Here is a 26376-nt window from a genome sequence, read left to right as displayed (position 1 = left end):
GTCAAGCTGTCACTTTCTTCAATGGCTGCTTTGTTTATATGTCACAACAAAAAAAAATATCAAAACGGACAATAAACAACATAAAATTAATAATTAAAGTGCTTTTTAACACCTATCTAAGGAAAGTAATGTTTGTATTTTCATGAATAATTGTTGAAAAAAGGGCTTTGAAATGGCAAATAATAACATAATATATGACGATAGTTTATCAACCATCATCACTTTCATGAAAAATATAAAAATGTATATGCATGAGCAGTTTTTGTGAGACTGCTGCACTTGCCTGCCGAAAACTGATTCAGTTACCCTATGTCCAAGAAATGTACCGCAGATTCAGCATTTCATCCAATGAATTCAGGTATCATCAACGTTTTCAGGCATCATACTGTATTCTTGGCATTCTTCAAAAACGATTCGGGGAAGTGTTTCACAGACTTGAGATAAATGTGTGGAATCTTGTATTGAGATTGATATTTTACAGCTTCACTATCCGCTATAACAGCGCATATCGGGGACTATAGGTATTTTGAAAAAAAAAATGACAAGATGAATTGTCCTCATTTATGACCGGTATAGACCCATTGTGAAGAAAATATGTTCTAATGTCGATTGTTTATTTTCTTTCATTGGTCGTCACAACAATCCCAGCAAAATAATTATTGGAATTATTACTGATTTGTCCTTAAGCATAACAAATTCAGGTACACGAAAAATTTATATAGTAGTGCGAATGAAATGAATCAATAGAATAACTCTACCCAAGCATAAATATTTTATTTTATTTTTAGGAAACTACTAGCGACTCCAGGAGAAGCTGTGTTTTGGTGTGGTTCTCAGCAGAAATCAAAATGCCAGCGGACAACGATCATCACGAACCGGAAACTCCGGCCACGCAACGTTTGACTAACGATGATTTTCGTAAACTACTTATGACACCGCGGGCCCCACCAGGCACTGGACATGCCGCCGGATCAATACGTGACGCGATGTCCAAAGCATCGTCGTCCACTTCCGCTGCGGGAGCGACGGTAGCGTCGACCTCATCATCGTCATCTATGAAACCACCTGCGTCTGAAAGACACGAAGCACGACGTAAAAAGAAAAACTTTTATGCACAGCTCAAGAAGCAGGAAGATAACAAACTGGCCGAACTGGCAGAAAAATACCGCGATCGGGCCAGAGAAAGGCGTGACGGCGCAAACCCGGACTATCAGAATCTAGACTCATCTAGCTCAACAAGCGCATACCGCGCTGTGGCACCGGATGTGAAATCAGGTTTAAACGCAGCCGAAAGGCGTAGACAGCAGATTCAGGAATCCAAGTTCTTGGGTGGTGACATGGAGCATACCCATTTGGTGAAGGGCCTCGACTACGCTCTGCTGCAAAAAGTTCGAAGCGAAATTGTAGCTAAAGAGAATGAGCAGGAGGAAGAGATGGAAAAGTTAGTCGACATTGAGCCCTCTGCAGAGGCGTCGATTCCAGCTCCCGGCAACACACTACCTCCACAACGGGCTAGCGTAGCGGGCAGCGTGGATAAAGAACCGCAAGATGAGTTGGAGTTTCGGACCGTACTGGGGCAAAACATTTTTCGCACCTTGGAGAAACAACGCTCGCGGAAGATTGAGCGAAACGAAATGTTTGCTCCCGGTCGCATGGCGTATCACATCGAGCTAGAAGATGAAAATGTCGACTCGGACATTCCCACAACCGTTATTCGATCAAAGGCAGAAGTACCATTGGAGGTAGGGGATACACAAACGCTCACTACAAACGACATCGTAATCAACAAATTAGCCCAAATACTGTCCTACATGCGGCAGGGGGGAAGGGGCAAGAAAAATAAGCGCCGCGATAAGGATAAACCTCTGTTTAAGTTGGGCGACGAACCCGGAAGCAAGGGTATGGCGGATGATTCCATATACGGTGACATCGGAGACTACCATCCGAGCCGTCGTTATGAGGATGTGGCAGGATCGTCAAAACTAGAAGGAAACACGGGTCGCCACAGCTACTTCGATAAGTATAATGACAATACAGCGGCTGAACGCGAATCCTCTAGCATACCGCCCGTTCCGGCGCCTCCGAAGCTGTCAGCACAGCTTATTACCAAACTTACAGCGGAACCGGAAGGTTACGCTGAGTGCTATCCAGGGTTACAGGAGATGAACGATGCTATAGATGATTCGGATGACGAGGTCGATTACACCAAAATGGATCTAGGAAACAAAAAAGGTCCAATTGGACGCTGGGACTTTGACACACAGGAAGAATATTCCGATTACATGAGTAGCAAGGAGGCACTGCCGAAAGCTGCCTTCCAGTATGGCGTAAAGATGCAGGACGGTAGAAAAACACGAAAACACAAGACAGAGAAGAACGAAAAGGCAGAGCTAGATCGGGAATGGCAGCAAATACAGAACATCATCCAGAAACGTAAGGCTAAATCGGGAGGCGATGAGGACGTCGATTTTAAGAAATCGAAATATTAATGTTCATAACTAAGACACATTGTGTGAACAAGTTTTATTCTCCTTCATAATACTATAGCAATAAGTACACGCAACATGAATCGTTTTGCTTGAAAGCAGCTCACATGTAAACTCCGCAAGCCAAAAGCTCCATGCACGAATAATAAAAATATAAAGGCACGATTACCTTTCAAGTTGGAAATGATCGATGGTTTGGCGTAAAAGGCACTAAGGCTGAGCTGTAAAGGCACCATAGTAAAATCGTTAACAGTGCTTGCACTATGTACAATACTTATAGTAGGATTTTCCTGTCAGCACGCACCGACAGTGTTCGCTTGTAGTTTTGAGCATATGAATGTGCGGTTGCAATACTAGAAGCCTAGTAAAAATGGGAAGGATCTAAAAAGTGGTACATTATACCAGCGATCATTATCACGAAATAAATTGACACCGCACACCACCACAACTTTCGCTCCCAGGACTCGACTTTAAGATTCCGCAGCACACCTATTCCGACCAGAAATCCCGCCAAGGCACCACTTGCATGGGCAATATAGCCCACTTTATCGAAGGGATCGTTAATACTGTTGTATATTGAAACACCTAAATCGGTCACGCAAAAGACTAAAAACACAAACAGCTGGACGATAGCGTACTCCATTTGCTTCCAATTCTATGAAGTCGGTAAAGAAGAAGAGTAAAATAATTCATATCTGCTCTTAGGTTGATTTGGTTTCGTTGGAGATATACCATGATAATAGTCGCAATATGAGCTGTGATGAGTGCGTAAACTCCGCCGGAAGCACCAGCAAGGAATACGCGCGGAGTGAACAGTGAGGTACCCATGGACCCGGCGACAACACCAGCCAGATACACCAGCGCCACACGCCACCAGCAGTGTACCAGTTCTAGTGCAACTCCAAGAAAGATTTGCACCAACAGATTCATAATGAGATGCATGAATCTACAGAAATAGGTAATAAGCACTTCTATAACATTTTCCGTTGATTCATCAAGTCGCGCACCATCGATGACTCACCCGATATGTACAAACATATACGTCAGGAACCGCCACACCTCGTGCCTGAGGTGTGGATTGTAGATAAACAAAGTCGCCATCGGGCCGCTAGTGCTTGTACCATTTTGACTAGATAACGAAAACGGCAGATTCAATATTGGATTGCATTGCGTTTTGTTTGCCGGTGAACTTACTCCTGCGTTTTCACAATATCGATGACGAAGAAAATTATTTCCATAATCGAAAAAATTATCATCATCAGTGGTGGAGGCCAAAGTTTCATGCTTTGCTCATATTCGCCATCTGAAAATGAGCAAACGACATTAACAATCTTGAAATACTCCAACACATGCACATTGCATCACGCAGCGATAGTGTCGAGTACAATTTATGAGGCCTCGTGAACAGCAGAAACAAAACTTTATCACACTATTTTATCACAACCAACTGCCCGATACTGTTAAGATTATTTCGCATAAAAAAGAAACTTACGTAATGCTGATACGCGGATTCGAGACTAACTTCTAATAATAAAATTACCATACCTAATACATCTCCTTCTTCAGCATCGTTACGTTTAGGCACCACTGCTTTACAATATTTAATATACATTTCACACAAAAAGTACGGATGCTCGAGACTGAGTTTGTAAAATTCTTCGAAATCCAACCGGCCATCGTTGTTTGTATCCGACAACTTAAGCAGATGCAACGCCAAATCTTTAGGCATATCGGCACACTTTTTTTCGTGTATTAGGTGTTTCATCTCAACTATATTGAGATATCCATCGGAATCCGAGTCGTACTGGAATGACACATTTTAAAGAGATTTTTACATATGCATCCATAGTCGGTTAGTAATGCCGTCCTTTAAATTTCACAATTAGAGAGTAGGAATTGGAACGGATTCGCTTTGCTAATTATCACCTTTTCGAATACATGCCGCAAATGTTGCCGCCTTTGGTGTTCTTCACGTGTATTAAGGCGCTGCAGAGGGATCGCTTGTACGTGCTGCTCACAACGGTCCATTTTGTATAACTGAATATTATAAAGTAACGACTAACGGTCTGAATGAACGATTTCCAAAGGAATGTGTGAGTGTGTGTGTGTTTTCCCGTTTTCCAACGATGTCCTTCCTGGGACGACTTTCTACTTTCCCAATTCCAAACGAAGCAACAAGCTTTTCCACCTCACAACTATTTGCCAATTCCAAACATTCACGCACACTGAAACGAGATTGTTAAAAAAGGTTCAAAATGTTTGCTTTCTTAAATGTCATTCAGCTTCGTATTTTGACCGATGTGAAAGTCGCATAGTTTCAGTGGTTTTCAAGCAAGTTTAGCACAGCAGCTACTTCACCAGTGCTGCAGCAAATGTATCTGATCCGACGAATTATGGGGACTTATTGTACGCATTTTGATGCGCTACCTCATTCTCTCACTTTCTTAGGGTTTACATAATTATTTACTAGTGTTAACATATTTTGCATTCAAAACAATAAAATGAACGTCAATTGTCTTGAGTACTCGTGGCCGGATCTTACGACCGATAAATTTCCTATATAATTTCCTTGTGATTCCCCACTGACCATTATTTTTTACACCGTTTCTTTTGGTGTACGAAAGGCCATATTCTGATAAAAAATTATTGAAATATAGCCATAGAACCCCAAATTTCACCTGGGGTTCTAACGCGAGCTTAACATAATTAAAACCACAGCTATGATAGCATAGATACCAAATTCTTAATAATTCATGCTTATCATCTTTTGTGGTTTTTGTAATTTCAATACATTAGAAAATAGTTAATCTTAATCTTTCTTACTAATCGAATTCAAATTATTTTTCAGGAGAAAATTATTTTGGATTTATTTGTTTACTCTCTGTATTCAGTTATCGTAGAGCCTATCGGCATACTATCGAACGACTATGACAATTTTGGCTTCTTGGCCAAATATTGCACTTTATGTTAGAGATATTTCGAGCAGAGCTCCGGCAGGCGAACCGGAATCTGGTCATATATTTTTTAATCTAATATTATTGTTAGAATGCATGATTTTATCTTCGTCTAAAAGAATATTGCCAAAAGCCCCAGTGCGAAAGGATTTTAGCATCAGTTTTGCTGCCATATTGACGTCGGGACGCAGCACGCTTGTGCCATCTAGCTGCTTCGTGCGAATCATTTTATTCAAATGCACCGCACTGGCTACTAACGCGGAGGCTATCGAATCCGTTGGTTCAGGCAAACCCATTATCTCGACGTAGCGAAAATTGCGCTGCTTGTTTAGCAGGAAGAGTAGATAATCGGCAATAAGTTCTTCGCCCACGAGATGGTCCTGCAAGCATGAGACCAATGCTAGACGAAGACCTGTTTCAGTGTCGGCGATATTTGGTTCGAGAATGCCAGGAGTGTCCAGTAGGTAAATAGCTGGATCTTCACAAATTTTGATACGATTCAGTACACTTCTCGTAACGCCTGCAACAGCTCCCACCTGACTCGCTCCTTTTTTGTTTAGATGACGATTACGTAGCACATTTATTAGTGAGGATTTCCCAACATTCGGCACGCCAATTATCATTATGCAAAACTCTCGCTGACTTGACCGATTAAAGCGATCAGAGCTATTAATCAAGGTTTGCGCCAGTGGCATCAACTTTCGAAGCCCTCGGCAGCTTCTACAAAAAAAAAAACAATATGAAGTAGTATTAATAAGAATATCCTATGAATCATGCACATACTTACTGGTTTTTACAATTGGTAAACAACACGTGCATCGTATCTTGATTCTCTTGCTGTAGGCGTTCGATTATTTTGCCTTCAAAGTGCTTTTCAATCAAGTCACTCTTGTTGAGAACCAAGATATGGGGCTTAATGCCGCTGATAGTGTGTTTGAATTCCGTATTCCGACCAGTGAGCGGGATTCGAGCATCATGAACCTCTATAACGCAGTCTATCTGCTTCAATTTCTGTTGCATTTGTTTCATGCCCTTTCCCATGTGACCAGGAAACCAGTTGAGAAGCTCCCGCGATACAAATGGAAACGTCGTACGAAAGAGGCTCATTGTTGCCTTGTATCTTTCATACACAGTTGCTGCTTTGCGACATACGTAATCCTTGCTGCTAAAACATAGTTCAATGTTATGGTCGGTATGAATAGTTTCAAGATAGGAAAAGGGATGATCTTTTCATTATAAGACACATACCACCGAATTACCTGCGAGTGTGGCGTAAACACGTTTTAAAAACAAGTAAATAAAGTGGCTCAGAACAATAGGAATGCCAGCCAATGAAAACGTTTTCCGATTTTCCGGGCCGGTGCAATTGACAACATGATTATCCGAACTTTTTGTTGTTGCTGTTTAACTTGTTATTGTGTCACTTTTGTTCGCACAGTAGATGACATCACGACAATTTTGGTCAAAACTCTACGTATGATGTAGAGATGTGCACACAACTAATTGAAACCCTTGTGACTAGCACCATTATGATTTAGTATTAAACTACTACTATCCTTTAAAAAGGCAACCGGATACCCCGGTAATTTTTGAACTTTAAACTATAATTACTTTTGATTCATTGCTGTTATTGACCTGACATTTTTCGTAGCCTCCCAACTTTTAATTGCCGATTTTTTGGTGCATAAATTGTAATTTTCCCCAAGCTGTAAGTATTTTATTTTGTTTTATTTTGAACTTTACCACGTCAGTTGGCAATTGGCAGCATACATTTAGTATGGAGAATGATGTTTCTCTTCTTCTTCTTCTTTTCGTATTGTGCTTATTTTCGAGTAAAATTTAAGTGATTCAAAATTTCAATTAGATCGTTAGTTTTATCATAAAATGAAAAAAAAAACTTAATGAATAAATCAAATAGAAGAAAATATATGGTCGGCATTACTTGCTTACGGCATCAAAAGATAGAAAGCATTGTTTACACATGAAAACGGTTAATTTTTTGCGTCAAAACGTGCGGAATTAGTATTGAGTTTGATTTAGAGAAACAGAATGTTCTTTCTTTGCCTTTTTGTGTTATCGGAACAATTTGCTCCAAAAGCTATCAATTAAAACAAATAAGTATAAAAGTAATTTATTATAAATACAAAATTATTCTTTAGTTTTTTTCTAAAACAACATTAACAACACATAGACAATTTGTATTTTTCATTGGACACGAGACGTACGAAGAAAAACAACAATAACATTTAAACTTTACAGCAAGACTTACAACTCATGGTTTCCATGGCAATTTTCATGGTAAACAAACAGCGCCGGGTTGGATGTTGAAACCAAGAACCCCAAATCAAGTATTAATTCATTCAGTACGCAGAAAATTTCAGTTTAGTTATGTTTACAAACAAAAAACAATTTAAAACTGGAGTTTATCGCACCAAAAATTCTATCTCGAACTTTCGTTGCAGGTAAGTAGAGTTTGTTCAAATATATTATTCTATTTGCATTTACGTAGGTACTTGTTTCACAGATTAACCATTCGAAAGATCCATTCCTTAATAGATGTACCAAATCTAGAGGGTCTTGACAAAAGCCTCGAAGCTACCGATTTGCCTGAAAATGGTTCATATGAGACACGAATCATTTCGTGGCAGGAGAAAATTTTTAGCCAATACGAAAAAGATTATTATCGCATAAAAGAGAACTGCAAAACGGACCATCAAAAAAAGTATTACCAAATGCTGAAAGCAGAACCACACGAACCTCAACTTCTGTTCACGTATGTTGATGAAGACAATTACTATCCAGATGAACAGAATAACGCCCCTCAGCTGCAATTGTCTAAGCTTATGCAAAATAAAACTCAATCACTACATCTTATGGCTGATTTAGGGCGCGAAGTGCTACTGTATACACTGACTTGGAACCCGGAAGAAGGCATAATGACAGTATTCCCCGATTTCAATAACATTACCACCAACCCTTTGTATCAGGAAATGCGTGAGTCCAATCTTCATATGTATCACTACGCTCTGGAGAGGTATTTTGTGGAAAAACCACATACGCCAATCATTAAGAATCATGTGGGATGTATAGGAAAGAGTAACATTTTAATGTCCCCCACGATGGTTCATAAAGATCGGTTTGAAATCCCGAAACAGCTTCATCGAAATTTACTCATTTTGCTCGAGATAGTTCGAGCTACAAATTTTGACTACGACGGGATTCATATACGTTATCGAATCAATCTTCCTGTCGACATAAAAATGGCTAATAAGAATAGTGAGCTCACAGGCAGTACACATGCTTCCAAGCAGCTGAATGGTTTTTGGCATTTTGGGCATTGTCACGAGCTTCTCCTAAATGTTCCAATCACAAGCGTGGCACAACTATCCGTGGACGTTTACTTTGAAGCTATTTCCATCGACAGCTGGTGTCGGGAACGTTACCTAGGGTAGGTAAATGATAGTGAATTTCACACATATCCGGTTGGACGTCTGTCGAATATCAGTCGAGATTAATCAAACTATCATATTAATTCTAGCCATGCTCACCTTTCCATACCATTAAGATCACAAATCAACGAAACTACGATCAACTTCATGCAATTAACTAACGCGGGCAGTATGGCTGACCGTCTGGAAGTTTTCCTTGTGGGTAATCGTCGGCAAGTTGATTTACCAGCGTTTTATGGCATGGTATGTATATAAATGAAAAATTCGTTATTTTGCTTGAGAATATAACAATATTAACGTGTGTGGTGTGTTTCTTTCATTCCATATTTACGTTTATCCACAGACTGGGACAACCATACTTAACCGGTATGCTAACGAGTCAAGTTCGTCCGGGCGGCTGCAAATTCAATTCCAAGCTGTACAGCAGCACGTACCAAAAATTCTCAACGAAGGATACTTTAAAACTGCAAGAAAATCGAAAAACATCACCCTGAAGGAGCTTATCACATCTTACAACACCGCGAGGGAACGGCTAGAGGAATTTGTAGATTTGCAGTATTAGCTCTTTTCCAACATAGCCAATTGTTTTGTCTGAGGCGTTACAGGTATCATTACAAATAAAAACTTACTCTGCGGGAAAATATGATTGCTCTGGGTGTATTTCTTCAAGCCACAGAACAGAAACAGACATACTGCGAATAAAGAAATAACGGTAGCGGACGTCTTCTTCGTCACATGTTACCGATCAGCAAGCGTTTCGTGTTTGTAGCATTTTTTTCCTCTGGAATTTCAATCAAACGCAAACAAAGTGTAAAATCCCCCCCCCCCCCCCCCCCCCCACCTACTCCCCCCGTTTCATCTCGCCCTGCTTCATTCACTTGCTTTTTGTACCACTGTTTCCTTCCTGTGTGCGGAGTTTGTAGCAGAAGCTGAGCACAGCGGGCAAAGGGCTAATATAGGTGGTAGAAAGGAAAAGAGCCTATAGGCATTTGCCTTGCTTCTCCGCACATTGCGGGCACTGTTGGCGCGGTTGAGCAAGCGGGAAAGAAAATTAGTTCCCTTCATCTCACCTTTACAATTGCAACGTTGCCGTGATTTCTCGATGGCTAGCTGGTACGCTATCGCGCTTTCTTTTTTTCTCTCGCTGCTTTACAGCGGCGGCTGTCTCATGGTGTTGCGCACTGTTTGTCTGTTTATCTGCTCTTTCTCACTCTGCTGCCTTGCTTCATGGTTTCAGGTTTTCTGCTGTATGCTATACCTCTTGCATTGGGAACATACAGCACATGCACGCATACACCTCTGTCGATACACGCAACACATTGAACAAAAGAAGAGAAGAAAGAAAAAAACACCAGGGAACGGAATAAAGAGCAAGAACTGTAGCAACAAACCACACAGAGGAATTTGCTAAAAATATATTCACCATCCACGGTACGAATTTGTTGCTTGAAACATGTGCGTGTGAAGTTGGCACTGTTCGTCACTAGTGTAAGTTGTTTCTAAGTGTGCGATGGTAACCTTAAAAACCATACACGTTAGCAACGAGATGTGAGTTGTTTGTAGACGGAGGCGATCAGCAGCCATTGCACCTGTTTGAGGTTCAATAAAAGATGGGACTTTAATTGATCCACTCCGGACAGTCTGTTCGCGCTATTCTACATCTGCTGAATGCACGACCCGTAAACACATACACGCATAATGTCACAATCGCATTTGAGCACAATCAATACCTGAGTATTAAACTAGATCTCATTCGTTTTTGGCACATTAATTTTTTTACATCATTTCATTTGATTGCACTTTGTTGTAAGTCGCTGAAAGCCTTGACCGACAACGGTTGTTGTCAAAGAAGAAGAAGAAGAAGAAGAAGAAGAAGAAGAAGAAGGGTTTTATTTGACAGAATTTCTAGAAAATTCACTACACTACAATCTCTTTTAAATATTAGCATGACCTATTTAAAATTGAATATCATCTTTCAAAATCGTTAGTTATTGAGGATTGAAGGAACATTAAAAAATAATGGAAAAATCGCATTAAAAGACAGAAGAGGGCAGGGGAAGGGGGGAGAGTTCAGATGGTAGAACTTTGTATAGAACTGGAGTGAGAGCAGTTAGGAAAGGTCACGCGATACCCGTTATAGGAGATTTTGCTGTTCTCCAAACGAAACCGCGAAATAATAAGCGAGCAAAGCATTAATGAAGGAAAGTAAAGGGAAGCACGAAGGCGGGCAGTCGTGGAACGATTCTGCCGACAGCCCGGCCCTACGCATGTCATTGCCACGTAATGGAACAATATTCGTTTGCCATACATATTGCACGCGATGCGCTAGAGAAGGACAGACACAGCAGTGCCGGTGTGAGAAAACAACAAAGTAGAATCGCGCCCTGCAAAGATGGCGACGTTTGGGTGATGAAACTAAAATACAGCCGGCGCTGCGCGTCTACTGGCAAATCGATCTTAAAGCTGATTAAAGTTGTGACGTTTTCCTCCGCCCCGCCACCATTCCGCACCGTTCTTGGACTTATGCGCTGTGTTGTTCCTGTTTGCGCTCCCACTGCGGGCAACGCAGAGCGAGCCATGCGTGAAGGATGTAGATAATGCGATGGATGCGGGTGAGAGACGTGTATGATTAAATTTGCGTATTGCGTATTGGAGGAATGCGCGTGGAAGGGAGGGCGAGATGCCTGTTTATATTTGGCATTCATCCCGCCTGCTATCCGGTTGTTGTCTTATTAGTTCGTGTCCCTGAATTTTTTCACATCGAACACAGTATTATTTTTTACACTGTTTTGCACCATTTTCACCTAAATAAAATGTGAAATCGGTGAGGTTACTTTATTACGGATTCGTGCTCTCTTGCTCACACACCAGCAGCTCGCAGCTTAGACATGATTACGGCCCGTAAAATTCGTAAACTTGGTATGTGGGATGTATTTTTTAGTTTTCTGCTGTTTTTTTTCTTAACTTGATATATGCGGTAAAAATTATAAGCCAATGAGAGATGACTGGAGGCAATAATGGTTCAGCGCTTCATCATTGAATGTAGAACAGTATTCGTATTTTGTGGCCGGATGTGGAGATATTATTTATTTTGAAGGAAATTTCGATTTTCGCCACATTTTTATACGCTGAGGAATTTTGTGTGCATATTCGTAGTATTATTATTATTCATTTCCCCACAGAAAACGTGTCTCAGAGGTAACATCTTATGCTGTTACACTTCTGTTCATAGCATATTCGTGCGATTTTTTTCCCCCAACTGCGATATTGTGAGCTCAGCAGCATTGGTATGGGTGCAGCCGCTCGGGTCTATGTTTTATTATGTAGCATAACATCAGCCATTTCGCATTGTCGACGTTTACGCTGCACAGCGCAGAAGTGTACTCTTTATTTAGTCAGTGGTTTTGGACGAGATATCATCGCAGAAACTTCATTTGCTTACTTCTGTAGCATCAATATAGTCCCAACAATGAAATAAATTGTGAACACATGGTAAGTGAGCAAATTATAAGGGTAGAAATTGAACATTTCAGCCGTGGAACATCAGCCGCAGAAACGTCGACGAATCGAAGCGACCTGACACCAACACAGCTAACGTGATCACAGTGTGAAGAATAGCGTGCATGCGAGGAAAGAAAGTTGCGATAGTGTGTGTGTTGTGTGTGTATCATGTTGCTGAAGGTGTGGGTTCGTGGCGAAGTTGGAAGTAAAGCGGTTTGACGTACGCATATGGGACGCATAGAGATAGGAACTGTTACGTTTTTTCTCCGTTTGAGAGGATTTAGACGATTTGAAGCAGCGTTCACCATAGCTTGCTGTGAGTGGCAGCAGAAAACGCGATGGATCGCGTTTTTTCATAGGTAGGAGAATATGATCTGCACACATAGCAATTGCGAACGCGAGCTTAGGGCAGAGGATTTCAGAATTGTGTACGTGCGCTGGCTTATTCGACACGTTAGTTGGTAGTAGTGTGGTGTATTCGAAACGAAGCTCGTGTGGGTAATGTGCTTGCGAGAGAGAGAGTGCGGCCAAGTGTGTTTCACGGGAAAAGAAAATGGCCGCTGTCGCGTGTGCAGCATCAGTTCTGTAGTGCTCCTGCATAAATCGTTCAATTCCGTGCGGTAAAGAGTTTTTTCGAGTGTCCATCTGTGCTCTTCCGGTGTCCTTAAGGATTTAGCATAACTGAACGGTAACATATTGGCTCGAGCGAAGCTAACAACGGTGGTATAGACGAAATTGTAGAATCCCACCATCATCATATTCATTCGCCGTCATCGTACCCGTGCGTATTGGTGGTCGTCGTGGTCATTTAGACGTCGAGGTCGTCGTCATCGTGTGGTGCAAACCATCGTGTGCCAGAAACTGTCCCAATTGTTCGACGAAATCAGGCTGCCACTAGTAGGAAACTGTGGTGTTTTGCGAAAAAGGGAGGCAAAGGTTGTGTTGGAATGAATCCAGATCACGGGATTTACTGCATGGCCGCGATATTTCAAATCCACCGAGGCCTGTTGGTTTGGGGCCGTAGTTACGACGAAGTGCGGATGAAGTGAGGTAGACGATGGTACCAGATCCATCCAGATGGTGTAGCAATTGCTCACAACGTCGATTGGAAAATGTACCCATGTGCTCGATCCGAGAAATATGGGCGTTACACCTGAAATATATAGTGTTCACTTTCCTGGAATGGAAAATTCATTTTGTTCTGTTTTTGCTGCAAGTTCTGAAAATCAAATGCGTGTCTGTGCTCATGAGTTTTACATTAATCGATAGTATTAGCCCTATAATGAGCTCCATAAAGAAATCAAAAGCTTGTAAAGCTGGTGCTACGTATCTGTGTGATTTGTGAATGTGTGTGTGTGTGTGTGTGTGTGTGTGTGTGTGTGTGTGTGTGACTGCTTTTTTTTTGTTATTTCCTATTTCAAGGCTACTAAAGTCAAGCGACTTTAGTGATGCGATATCGAGATTGAGATATCATCGAGATTTTAAAATTGCGTGAATGTTCATGAAAATGCACCGTTTTTATCTCGATGCATTACGGAGTAAGGAACATTCGATAACAAATTCACTGGATTTCCAATCGCTTCTATTATACAATGCGAGCGATATTTCTAAAAAAGTGTGATACAATTCAATTATTGATCTCTGTGTACGTTAGGGATTGTGTTCTGGTTAGAGCAGAATTAAATCATTCTTAAAGAGGCTATACATAATTTCAGTTCCTACGTTTGTTTCCCCTGTTTTCTAGACGAACAAGGCTTGCTAGATGTATGTATGTATGTATTGGACGATCGAGCTAACGACATCAGCCCTTTTGAACTTCATGGTTTGGGTATATTAAACCATGTCTTTTTTGCTTTTAGTCTTGCCTTTAATAGGTGTTGTTCGCTGTAGTGAATGTGTACATGCTGAAAATGACGTATATGTGCCTATTTCTTGTGGGAATTACCAGCACTGATTTACTTTTTTATTGATTATTCTGCCCAAGGGTTGTGGGGAAGCCCTACGTTACACTATGTCTTATATGATTCTCCCTGGTTGATATTTCAACCAAAGAACCCGTGGCTCCGTCAACTATCCTCACGCCGCTCATGCAGGGTGTGTCACATTTTCCAAGCAATATTTTCTAATCATTGCTCTTCCCTAGCTTACTCATCGTGCAAGGCAAAGGGCCTCGTTCATGAAATCGGTTCTCTCCCTTGCTCTTCCTTGGCAGACTTCTCTTTCTGTAATCTGGCTCTTGTCCCGGGGTCTCGCATGATATGATGCTTTTATACATTTTCTTCGCCAACCAGTTAACCCCGACACTTGTTTTTGTAATTGTAATTGTTCCTATATAGCTGAAACAGCAAGAATCTATCCATTTTGCCTGTCTTACGACCCAACAAGTGATATTCGCTTTTTATACCGTAATGATGTTTGAATTTGGTGCTTACCTGTTTACTGGCGAAAATATACGCCTTCTTTGCGGTGCAGTTGTAGCTGATGCTTAGATTTGTCAAAAACCAGGACAAAGGGCTTAATAACAGCGGAAGACGGTAACAGAGAAACGAATTGAATTTGGTACAAGGGTATGCCAGCAAAAATGTTGTTGCGCGATAGGCATGTACTAATGCAATTTAACTGCCATACCGTAAGCATGGTGTAAAAGTAAAAATGTTTCTTTTGCTTTCAGTGATGTATAAATTTATGAAAAATCCCAGTAACATTTTGTTCCATTCAAATTCATAAATAAGGTTAATCGTCCTAACAATTTGGAATATAAGTGTAAATGTGTGTTTTTAGGTTATTTCTGGTATTACGGAGAGTTTAAATATAAATCGGCGAATGTGAGTTTTGTGTTAGGCTCCCTAACTAAGTTTAAGTGAATTTTTGGAAAAAAGTGATTGTGTGCGTGAATTTTTGGAAAAAAGTGATTCCGGTTCTATAATGACCGGAAATTTGCGCGAGTAAAGAAAATGCAAAATAAATTATATAAGTGTGTCACTTATCAAAAGAAGCGTTCTAATTCAGCTAATTCCCAATGCAGTGTAGTTTGGAATGGAGCGAAATGTTAACAACGCATACTAGTGTACTGTTCTACTAAAATATGGTATGTTGAGTGAGCAGAAAGCAAGGAAGCAGCAACCTCACCGTGTACAGTGCATCGTTGAATACAGCAAGCAAAGTAGCCAAAGGAAGAAAAAAAGTGGATAAAAATAAGGTGGTTCGGGCAGAAAACAGCATAAGCATTGTGTTTCCTTCACTCGCATTAGCGATTGTGTACGGGTGCACACGCACACACATACGCACCATCATCATACGCATCCTAAGGAAGAAAGGGGAAGGTGAAGGATCACAGCGTGCTGTATAGTGCTGTGAGCGAAGGGAAATCGTCGCTTTTTCACGTTTTCCTGATCCTTTCCCCTCAGTTTGCCGATAGGTCTTCAGGTTCTGTCTTGAAAGCAGAATCTCTAGCATTGTGTGTCTTGTGTGTTCGCGTGTGTGTATCACGGTAAAGCCTGTATAAAAGTGTGTATGTGCGTGTGTGTGGGTGTGTGCGGTTTTCTCTAGAAGTTAATGTGCATGTGCTGCGTCCGGTGCAGTAAATTTGCGAGCGAGATCGAAAAGATGCGCTGAAGATATTTTATCGGCATGAAATGGAAGCAGCCACCATTCGTTCAATGCAGCAGGTCGGGCCAACCGGACAGCGGACCGACTCTGGCCCTTCGCCTCAACCGACGCCGCCTGGAATGTCGTATCAGCAGCGCGTCCAAACTGCGACCGCTGCTCAAATTCATCGGTAAGAAAATTGACATATCGTATCTAGCCCGGAAAGGGATACTTTCCGCTTATGTTTTCATTACTTTGCGAGGACACAGTATACCTACAAGAAAGAAGCTGTTCAAAGCTTTCTAACGAAAGTCTTGAAACACATATGGCGCAGCTAAGATAAACCTAGGATGTTGACGTATATAATTTTTAATTCATGCATTTTTGATGTTACCAACTCCTGCTAAAAGGTTTAATTGATAGTAAAGTGTAATATCAATCATGTAAATAAATGAGCTATCAATATGGCAATCATGTTGGAATGGTTCTTCGATAGAAAGGCTCAGAGTGACAATCTGAGAGTAAAGGTGTGTAGTGATGTAACCTTTTTAGGATCACGGACTACTTGGTTTTGATACATTTGCTGCGGCCCCCATATGTTAAGGGCATATATTTTGTAGACTATGTTCAAAGCGTTTTGATAAATTATGTTTTAATCTTATTCTATACATACAGTTGAAAATTCAATCTTGATTGTGGGAAAAAATGCACAATATGGATTGTAACTAGATTTCTTCTTAAATAAATAATTATTTCGCGGATCACGTCTGTCAAAGCTAGGGGCCAAAGGTCAAAGATCACTTGACTAATGAATTCGCTAATCTAATGGATGGATGTGTTTTTTGTATTACATTTGTCCTACTTAACAATCTGCTTTTATTTTTTTCCTCCTATCGATCGATAAGTCTTTGATATCCCAACTCCATGAGTGGCTTATGAGTAGACTACCGATTACCGGTTGTAGTGCCAAATAAGGAGAAGAAGTCGAATCGACCTTCCTTTAAACATCGCTGGCTCCTGAAATATTTAATCCTGTAAGATTTCCATTCGGAATGATCTTCTCGGACTGGTACAAATACATAGGAAACATTTGTCCTTTTTCCAATGATCGGTTTTATTAACGCGATATAGAAAGGGAAAATTTCAATTTAGGAACCAAAATCGAGCAAACAATGAAGAAAATGAAAATCACCTACTGAATTTCCTTAAAACGGTTAAAATTTATAACAAAAAATTAAAAGAACTTTCTATACATTCCTAAGTTACAATTAGATAACAAAAATAAAAACAAAGAGGCTAATTTCAGCCAAACGGCCCAAAGCATGTGTAACAAAAATCGGTTTTAGCATTTGAATTCGAAAAACTTCAAGATAATGGTTTGAGGATTACAGTGGGAACACGATTGTTGATGGTTTTTTTTTAGATCACATGCACTGTAATCACTCAATAGCGGGCTGCCAGTTCAAGCAGCAGCAATATAAACAAAAAACTTCCCCTTGGATTCCTTTGTATTTAATATCGCATCAACTAAAATGTAGCAATTCAATAGTTGGCAGATAAACGAAGTTCGTTCTACCAGTAAGTTTAGACTAATTTTTTTTGCTGATCACGATGTTAGACTGGGTTGGGTGATCACGGATAGATATAAGCCAACCGCAATATTTCTTAGAATCTTGAAAACGTTTTTTTTCTACGCACGCAATGCTGCTACTGTTCATGTCGCTAAAAATAATATACAAAAATTAATTAATCTTTTCCGCCAATACCAGGGATGTGTTGACAAATTTAACAAGTACTGATTTAGTTAGATACTTTTTTGGCTCTACCCTTCCAGCATGTTTGGTAATAACTGCCAATGGGCTAAATCATAATGATATACTCAAAGAGCCTAATCAAAGGTTTAATTATTCATGCTTTACTCCCCAATACATGTTTTACGCCATTAAGCGAAAGGCCATGGGAGTGACAAAATGCTGACAAATTTTTCAAAATGTGAGCTTTGTCACTTTTTTGAGCTTTTGTCAAAATTTTGTAACCTGGAGCAGCCAGGAAAAAAAGTTGACAAAAGTTTACAAAAAGTGACAAAATTTGACGTCCGCGAAAAAGCGTAAACAAACCACTATGTGGCGCAGTTGTGACCCATTGCTACGATAATAGTGCTAAAATGCATGATTCTAATTGATTTATGTACCTATTTCGTGCTTCTTAAACAAAATATCGATGATATTCAGATGTTGGAGCTTTTTGTCGGTCTTGTGCATGTTTTTGGTGCGGCCACGAGAAAAGCTGTTTTTTGCAGTTGAAAAGAAATTTTGACAAAGTTGAAAAAAATTTCAACATTTTTTCAGCTCCGTGGCCACGCGCTAATTGAAAGTGACGGTAAGAGTCAGTAATACATAATCGACGAAATATTACAATCATTTATGATGTCATTTTTTGGAAACATTGAACATGAAAACCGTGATGTTTCTAATTCACAAATCAACAAATAGCTGGCACGTCAAAATGTAGGTATAGTTTATGATTTTAGTCGATTTATTATTATCCTTTTAAATCTTATGCCAGTTTATGGGACTCTAATTGTTAATCATATACTTTTCTGTATATTTGAACGTAGCATGTTGCAAATAATAATTTAATGAATGGAAATTCTTATTTACCTATTTCTCGAAATACTATAAGTGGGTCAAGTATAGTAAATTCATTCATTAAAGTTTTGCCAAAAAATGTTTCAAAATAATATATGACATTTGTTCATAACATCAGCCAATAAACGAATCAAATTAGCTTCCCTTAAGGCGGGTTCTATCCTCTCTAATATCAGCTTTGAAATTGCATATAGTATTTTGTTGATGTGCATTCTGCGTGTGCGATTGCGTAAATTAAATCTTCACTATAAATGAGTTAATTTCGGTAATAACTAATAACATTAATTTCGTCATTAATTTTGCCTTTGCAAGAGAAAATGAAAGATACAGCAAAAAAATCTAACGGGAAGAGTAGTACAGGCGGTCCCCGAGATACACGGTTATTGGGGACCGAAAACGGCTGCAAAATACCGCGTATCTCGAATTTCCGCGTAAGTCGAATCTCGTGATTTCCAGCCAAAATATCACTAATTTTCGTGCAATTTTGCAAGTAGGGGGTGGTTTTAGCCACCAAATTAATTATTTGATATGTTTCTAATGAATTGAACAGTTTTAAACCTTTTTAAATGGCATTTTACATTCGATCAACACGGAAATTATTTGGCATTTCACAATGGATGTGTCAAATCAGTACAATTTGCTCCAAGAACTGTCAAATTTTGAAAACCGCGTATCTCCGAATCCGCGTATAAGAGGTACCGTGTATCTCGGGGATCGCCTGTATAACATTACAGTGGAGCGCCGTTTATCCGGGCTTCTCGGGACTTGCCCTCGCCCGGATAAGCGAAAAGCACGGATAAAGAGTCAAATGATATATTTTATCATCAATTCCTTATTAATTTTTGGAAAATTATCTAATTTTTTGATAAAATAACCCCGTTTTTAATAACTACATGTTTTTCCAATGAGAATATTTGAAATTTACCTTGAATTATCATGTCTTTTGTTATGAGAATGTGCTCTTATAACCGCTTTTTCAAATACAGGTGTCCCCCGAGATACGACTGTATTTGGGACCGAAAAAATGGCCCAAAGCAAGGCGTTAGTCGAAATAGTCGTATGTCGAATATCTGTCAAAGTTAAGTTTAAAACCGAAGTTGAAGAGGCGAAATCTATGATATCGTTATTTTTATTTGAAATAATGTTTGATAATGTATTAATTTTACACCGAAAGTCGTTTACGCGATATAAATATCAAAGATCGGCTAGTTGTAGAATCTTTGGAAATGTGTTTGTAACGGTTTTCAGCACATAAATTAAAAAAAATACATCAATCGGCCTCAGCACCATTTTTCGATCGAAAAAATTCGATAGGCGCTCACGTAAAACTGACAGTATAACTATTTCTTTCATACTCCTGCATGAAGTCGATTCCCATCGAGTTCAGTACTTAGTGTAGGCAAACCATTTTTAAAATATTTAATAAATGATTTTTTATTACCCAAAATATTGAAAAAGAACCAGCACAATTACCAACTTGCTTTTACATAACGTTTTTCAAAACCATTAACCTTGATTTATGGCATTTTTCTGATATTCGAAAATTTCCGCAGCTCAATGAGTTGCGGATTTTTCGCCATACAAAGCGGAACGATCGAATTTTTGTAGCATAGTTCATTTTGCTCGTGAGTGTCATGGTATACCAGTTTTCAAAAAGACCAGTAAAATGAACACCTTGGCGGCGAAATGAGTGTCAAATGACACCAAAATGACAGCCGGATCGATCGAATTTTTTCGATCGAAAAATTGTGCTGAGGCCGAATTTCTTCTCACTGACAACTTTTCACTGTCAAAATCAAAATCGTCGTATCTGCGAATCGTCGTAACTTGAGGGGGTCGTAACTCGGGGGACGCCTGTATCCTCCTCATAACGCAATGTCACCTTTGTATTGAACTGTCATTTCTCAATAGCACGGATAAACGGAAAGCCGGATAAAAGGTACCCGGATAAACGGCGCTCCACTGTATATAAAAATCTCGTGTCACGGTGTTTGTTGCGAGCAACCTCCGAAACGGCTGGATTATTTTCAACGAAACTTTGCACACACCTTATGGTGGTATGAGAATAGGTTTTAAGACTCACATCATTTTCAGACGTTGCACTAAACTTACTTTATTAGCAATTTTCTAATCCCATGCCAAGAGCAGTATTGTTGTTGTTGTATACAGCGCTTTGACACTCGGTGTTAAGTGCAGTTTACACTGGAGTTATAACCCAGCAAGCAAATTCGAGTAGTTTGTCAGCTCGCACGAGGCCTCGCAATCGCGATAACTTTTTAGCTTATCTTAATTTGATTTGCTTTAGATTTTATTTATTTGACAGCTCTTATACTAATTTGCCACATCAAATGTCAAACTCAAAATAAATTCTCTTTACGTCAAATTTTAAAAACCATTTAAAATAGCGCAAAATTTCAATTTTTTGTTGAAATCAGATCAAATAACTAATTTAATGGCTAAAATCTACGCCTTCATGCAGAATGATACGGAAATTAGCTATATTTTGACCGAAAACATCGAATTTCGACATATGCTAATATAAGAGATACGCGATTGCCTCCAGTTCGCATTAATAGCATATATCATGGAGTGCCTGTATATGATATATTATATATATGTGTCCAATAAACTCCGTGGTAAACCAAAAACTTAGTAGCGCCCAAGCGGATGATTGCAGATTTTAATTACCTACTGTTATTACGACCGATAAGAAGAATCGAAGCTTTGGGATAAAATCATAGTAATCATTGTAATCGTTGTTTTATACTCCTTGGTTTGCAAATGCTTCTATTTTTAATTAAAACGAGACATTAATTTTATCCCGTGTGAAACCGGGTAAATCAGCTAGTAACATTATATTAAGGTATAAATATCCATTACCAAAACTCACCGTGTGAACGGGTTTAAGAAATCTATTGTGTTTTGGTTATTTGTTACACATAATTGGGTTTCAGATAGTTATCACACTTTTTAAAATAACGAGGGCAAGATGTAAAAAAATCCCGTTAAGTAAGGACTCACAGAACAATGGTTTTGGTAAATAAATAATTAAAAATAAAATGCTACGTATGATGGGTTCAAGAACGTAAGCTGGAACAATAATACAATGATGGTCCATTTAGTTCGTTCGAGTTGTAAAATGTGTACTTTTTCTCATCTAGATTGAAAAAAAAACTACAAAAATCTTATATTAAGATGAATTACGAGCAAAATAAGGTTTTTTTCAACTTAACTTTATGAATTCAGATTGTAAACGGTTTAATTTAGTTTTTGCTTAAATCAGTTAGAACGTTATGCTGTTCCACTACTTATGTATATACTGCATACGAATTATATTATTATTTAATACATGTATTTTATTAATGAATGGCCAAAGCGCAAACCTCCCAAATCTAAACCTCGATGTTTTCCTCACTTGTCAGCGTAAACCGTTCGCTATGGTCTTTGGAGTATTGGTAAGGTTATTTGACGCGACGATGGGGGTAGAGACAAGCGAGCAGCAAATCTCAACGTTGCGAGTCGTCCTATCCGTCGAGCACACGAGGCGCTGTTGCCAAGTTTGTGGCTTAGTGTGCTCGTGTTTCTTTTTTCATTTTGGTGTCAACATTGTTTTCCTTTTCGTCGTGTTATTGTGGAGCCAGCGGCACCACGCGCCACCCGCAAATAGGGTTGTATTGGTGAAAAAGTAGAGTCTCCCAAGTCTATTGCGTATGTGTGTGCGTTTGATTGCTTGCTTGCCTCCACTTGCAACAACGTCCGGACTCTCTTTTTCTATCGTGTGCTTCTTGTCCGTTGGGTTTTATTAATTTTATGAGTGTAGTGAAGACTGTATCAGACTGACTTCTGTAAGGACGCAAATTTATACATTACAGTATAAAAGTTCAATAAAATGGCTTTAATCTATGTTGTTTCCTTTTTAGTATCATCACAGTTGATCAAATAAAGGATATCTTAGCGATATTGAATCTTTATTGGGAAAAGTGGGGCAAAATAGCACTGTTAGGGATTTTGCTCTGTATCTCAGTCAGCAAACCATTTTACAATGATATTTTGACGGCATTCGGCGATTCAACATTTTATTCGTGAAAAACAATCCGAAGTAATCGCATAAAATTTAAAAATCAACATCAAAGGTTTTTAAAATGTATAGTGCGAAGAACAATGGTCTCACTATGGAGCAAATGATAAAACACATAAAAACAAGGGGACAAAATGGACCACAACATTGCACTTTAGGCTTTGGTTTTGTCGACCATTTTCGTTATTATTTTGATTAGTTTTTAGGCTGTAATAAAACAAAAACTTTTGAAATGGTTACATCAAAAATTGAATGAACTGAAAATGAAAAAAGTAGAAAAAACAGTTTTTAATTCTTGACAGTTTTTTTACAAGAAGATTGATAGTTGGCGGTTTAATTCATGTCAACATTCCATATAAAACTAAATGTCAAACTAGCCTCATGAATGATGATTATTGGCATGATTATTATAGCTTAAATAGGGAATCTGTACGTTGAATTCTTTACGGGAATTCGAATTATCTCATATATATATACATGACACTAATAAAATCACAATTTACATACATTTCAGACTATTGTGGTTGTATGTATAGAGTGGACAATAGGCATGAGCACCCTTTACAAACTGCAAACCACATTTGTTACAAAATTGTCTTGGTGGGCCACATGACAATCATTCTTGACACGATATAATGATAAACCTTGAACACATATAGTTTATACAAGCGATTGGCAATGCACGGCACGCGAGCCAGATGCGGCTCTTTGATTATGAGATGACGACTTTTAACCGTTCACATAATTAATAGCACTTGAACACATTTTTGTTGTTGGTTTATCTGTTTGGAGCTCTACAAACAATTATGTAAAATTTGTCTCTTTCTATCACAAAGTTTACCGACCGCTACCCTAGCGCATTAGTGCTTTAGGCAGGCTATTACCAACATAGTTTCATCAAGATAAAACGGGTCATACTCCATCGAGTGCAATAGTATTCCCTAGCATCCTTTACGTAGCCCGCCAAGAACCAATAAATGTATCTGGCACACCAATTATCAGAACACAACTGCTACATGCATATGGCCAGTTCCACTAGTGCCAACCGCTGGCTCCATATAAGGACCGAAGACTTTTAGGCAAATCAAGGATTTTAGTGATTTTTTCTAGAATTTTTTTACATATTGCTGGAAAGTGTTGCAAACATATATGACTGAAGTAATCATAAGTGCCTTTCATATGGAGAACACCATATCCAAACAGCAAAACTATATTATCTTCACTCGTTCGTCAATAATATTAATCTTTAACTCGTTCGTTTTTTTGCTTTTTACATCAATTATATATAAACGGATCTCATCAAATACCCTAAATTAAAAGAATATTTGGAAGATATAAACTTTATTTATGAAAGCTATACAACTTTAATCACCAATCAGAAGTGGCATTAATATGACTTGAGTTAGTTCTGTAAGCTGGAGCAACGTCAGCTGTTAGAGCCCGATGTTTGAATAATGCTATAGATTCTGCATTCTACGATTGTTAGAAGTGGCGCTTACAATTCTTAAATTTACGGCTGAATCATCGTTGTATTTGGTCAAAAACTTTTTTATGTACGTACCAGGGCGTGGAAACAATTGGATTTGTTAAAATACTGTAAACCTCTTCAATTTTCGACGTTTTTTACAGTATGGGCATATTACCTTTTATGGTGTCCACCTTTCCCATATCAGGTGTCGTCTTACCCGAACATTTCAAAACTGCACGAAAAAACTCATTTTTTTATTTAATGAGAAAAACCCTTAAAAATAGATAAAAACTTGAAAGTTTCAATACATTCTCTGATCATGAGTGTAAGATAATGTTTGCACGTTTTCATGGTCGCAATATTTATATATCTCTAGAATTGTAACATTTTCCTTATCGTGTCCATTTTTACCTACTTTCCCCTATCGTTTTAGACATTGAATCTAGTTGTATGCTAGTTTTAGATTTTTAACTCCATCTATAAAATAGACGATACTTACGGGCCGCATGTGACCGTGATGCTATTTTGACAAACGGGACAAAATGGGGCATATAATAACAAAACGTGAAACGTCAACACATTGGGGCAACCAATGGACTACATCAACAGTGCTTAAATAAAGGGTGCCTCGAGTAAATATGACTCGAGTAGTCGAAAACCTTATAAGAGCGTTACGTCTTTAAATAAGGATTTATAAATCATAGGCTTTATAAAACATGGAAGACTATCGGGGCGACTATGGGCTTCGAACGACGAGATCCGTTCGCCGCGGTTGTCAGAAGGCGCTCACTTGGCGCTCAGTTTTAAAATAACGTACCATTGAGAGACCGTAAGAAGCGCGCGAAAGAATGAGTTCTACCTGCCGGGGTCGAACGTTCCCGTTTGTATGGGGAGAAATCCGCGAGGTTTTGCGCTGCGGATTTGGAACGAATGTTGTTTTCAATGTAACGTTTTGCTTCAAATTTTGCTTTAAATAATTGAAGTGAATTGAACTTAGAGGTATGTAACATTTTGAAAATGTTTTGTGATCTTTTTCCAATAAAAAAAGTTTTCATCAGTTTTGAAAATGTATATAAAAAACATAAAATATATCGGAATATAAATATACATACAAATATCTATAATAAATATATATAAATATATATAAAATATAAATATCTATAATAAAAAAGTTATATAAATATATATATATATAATATATAATATATAATATATAATATATATAATATATATATAATATATATATATATATATATATATATATATATATATATATATATATATATATATATATATATATATATATATATATATATATATATATATATATATATATATATATATATATATATATATATATATATATATATATATATATATATATATATATATATATATATAGATATATATATATTAATTCATGAATATTCATGTAAAGGTCAAATTTAATGTTTTTCATATAAATTTGTTACACTGCTGAAAACTTTATAAAAAATTTCGAAAAACATTTGCTCCATGTAAATAACGTTTATAACTCTTTTAAATAAAATCAATCAGTATTTTTATACTTTTTTATAAAGCAAATCCAATCCTGTCGTCCCTCCTAAATTTGAAATAACTTAAATTCAAATTTAAAGAAAGTGAGTAAAGCTACCTTATGATTCATAACAAATCATCCAATAATGATGTAACGAATGAAATCCAATACCAACGGCCAAAAAAATCAAAATTCAAAACTTAACCATCCTTGGATCGTAGTTATAAACGCCTTTAAATGCTTGACAGTTGTATCTCATGATTCTCATTCTCTCATGAGCGTCGAACGGATTTCGTCGTTCGAAGCCGGTACTCGCCCCGTATATCCTGCTCAACAAAAGAAGAAGACGAAGAAGAAATAAAGGGTGCACATTTTACCATGCATGCTCATTATGACCCGTTTTCCGCTATGTCCATGGTTCAAACTAGCCTTTCGCTAAAACGTCAGAAAACTTTTTATGTACAATTATCAACAAATTTGTAAGATCCAGGCTACTAAGGTTACCTGAATTTCTAAAATTGCGTAAAATATGAAAACAATTACTCAAAATCATGAACCTATTGGTGGGTTTGTTTTATTCGAATTCAAAATGCACGGATAAGAAGTTGATGTTTAAACAAGGGTTCATAAACTTGCTTGATTTAGTAAAATGTATTAAACTATTTAT

The 26376-nt window shown here is 38.4% G+C and overlaps 5 protein-coding genes across 29 annotated transcripts in view; 3 read left to right on the top strand and 2 right to left on the bottom strand.

Annotated features, from left to right (window-relative positions):
* The first annotated feature begins 566 nt into the window (after positions 1 to 566).
* Positions 567 to 2670, top strand: LOC1278487 (protein Red). 2 transcript variants are annotated; one of them, XM_318083.5, is made up of 2 exons: positions 567 to 701; positions 789 to 2670. In XM_318083.5, exon 2 carries the CDS (start codon positions 849 to 851, stop codon positions 2487 to 2489), a length of 1641 nt encoding a protein of 546 aa, XP_318083.5. In that variant the 5' UTR covers positions 567 to 701; positions 789 to 848; the 3' UTR covers positions 2490 to 2670. The 2 variants fall into 2 exon arrangements, with proteins under 2 accessions (XP_318083.5, XP_061507342.1); XM_061651358.1 differs by having other exon boundaries at positions 586 to 701; positions 764 to 2670.
* LOC1278488 (protein rhomboid) lies at positions 2509 to 10308 on the bottom strand. The gene is made up of 7 exons (XM_318085.5): positions 9960 to 10308; positions 4413 to 4711; positions 4032 to 4290; positions 3681 to 3789; positions 3508 to 3615; positions 3219 to 3432; positions 2509 to 3141 (listed from the first exon to the last, which is right to left on the bottom strand). Exons 2-7 carry the CDS (start codon positions 4512 to 4514, stop codon positions 2848 to 2850), a joined length of 1086 nt encoding a protein of 361 aa, XP_318085.4. The 5' UTR covers positions 4515 to 4711; positions 9960 to 10308; the 3' UTR covers positions 2509 to 2847.
* LOC1278489 (mitochondrial GTPase 1) lies at positions 5327 to 6910 on the bottom strand. Of its 4 annotated transcripts, none has more exons than XM_061651365.1 (3): positions 6700 to 6910; positions 6228 to 6605; positions 5327 to 6160 (listed from the first exon to the last, which is right to left on the bottom strand). In XM_061651365.1, the coding sequence occupies exons 2-3, from the start codon at positions 6545 to 6547 to the stop codon at positions 5500 to 5502; spliced, it is 981 nt and encodes a 326-aa protein (XP_061507349.1). In that variant the 5' UTR covers positions 6548 to 6605; positions 6700 to 6910; the 3' UTR covers positions 5327 to 5499. The 4 variants fall into 4 exon arrangements, with proteins under 4 accessions (XP_061507349.1, XP_061507348.1, XP_061507347.1 ...); XM_061651364.1 differs by having other exon boundaries at positions 6228 to 6602; positions 6700 to 6908; XM_061651363.1 differs by having other exon boundaries at positions 6689 to 6889.
* On the top strand, positions 7606 to 9535 carry LOC1278490 (tectonic-like complex member Mks1). 3 transcript variants are annotated; one of them, XM_318087.3, is made up of 4 exons: positions 7644 to 7902; positions 7965 to 8888; positions 8979 to 9132; positions 9233 to 9535. In XM_318087.3, exons 1-4 carry the CDS (start codon positions 7829 to 7831, stop codon positions 9449 to 9451), a joined length of 1371 nt encoding a protein of 456 aa, XP_318087.3. In that variant the 5' UTR covers positions 7644 to 7828; the 3' UTR covers positions 9452 to 9535. The 3 variants fall into 3 exon arrangements, with proteins under 3 accessions (XP_061507344.1, XP_318087.3, XP_061507345.1); XM_061651361.1 differs by having other exon boundaries at positions 7653 to 7902; positions 7997 to 8888; XM_061651360.1 differs by having other exon boundaries at positions 7606 to 8888.
* A 1927-nt stretch (positions 10309 to 12235) lies between the features above and the next one.
* The window catches only part of LOC4576575 (uncharacterized), a 64038-nt gene continuing 49897 nt past the window's right edge, over positions 12236 to 26376 (top strand). Inside the window, exons 1-3 of one of the 19 annotated variants that reach the window (XM_061651351.1) lie at positions 12594 to 12749; positions 15062 to 15215; positions 15416 to 16168. In XM_061651351.1, coding sequence (XP_061507335.1) covers positions 16026 to 16168 — 143 coding nt within the window. In that variant the 5' untranslated portion in view covers positions 12594 to 12749; positions 15062 to 15215; positions 15416 to 16025. Of the gene's footprint in view, positions 12382 to 12590; positions 13079 to 13100; positions 13441 to 13801; positions 14925 to 15061; positions 16169 to 26376 lie in introns of those variants that run through there. The other 18 variants (XM_061651353.1, XM_061651352.1, XM_061651355.1 and 15 more) reach the window with 18 other exon arrangements.

Source organism: Anopheles gambiae, chromosome 2, assembly GCF_943734735.2.
Source record: "Anopheles gambiae chromosome 2, idAnoGambNW_F1_1, whole genome shotgun sequence".
In the NCBI taxonomy this organism is placed as follows: Eukaryota; Metazoa; Arthropoda; class Insecta; order Diptera; family Culicidae; genus Anopheles; species Anopheles gambiae.
This window is presented reverse-complemented; position numbering and strand designations above follow the sequence as displayed.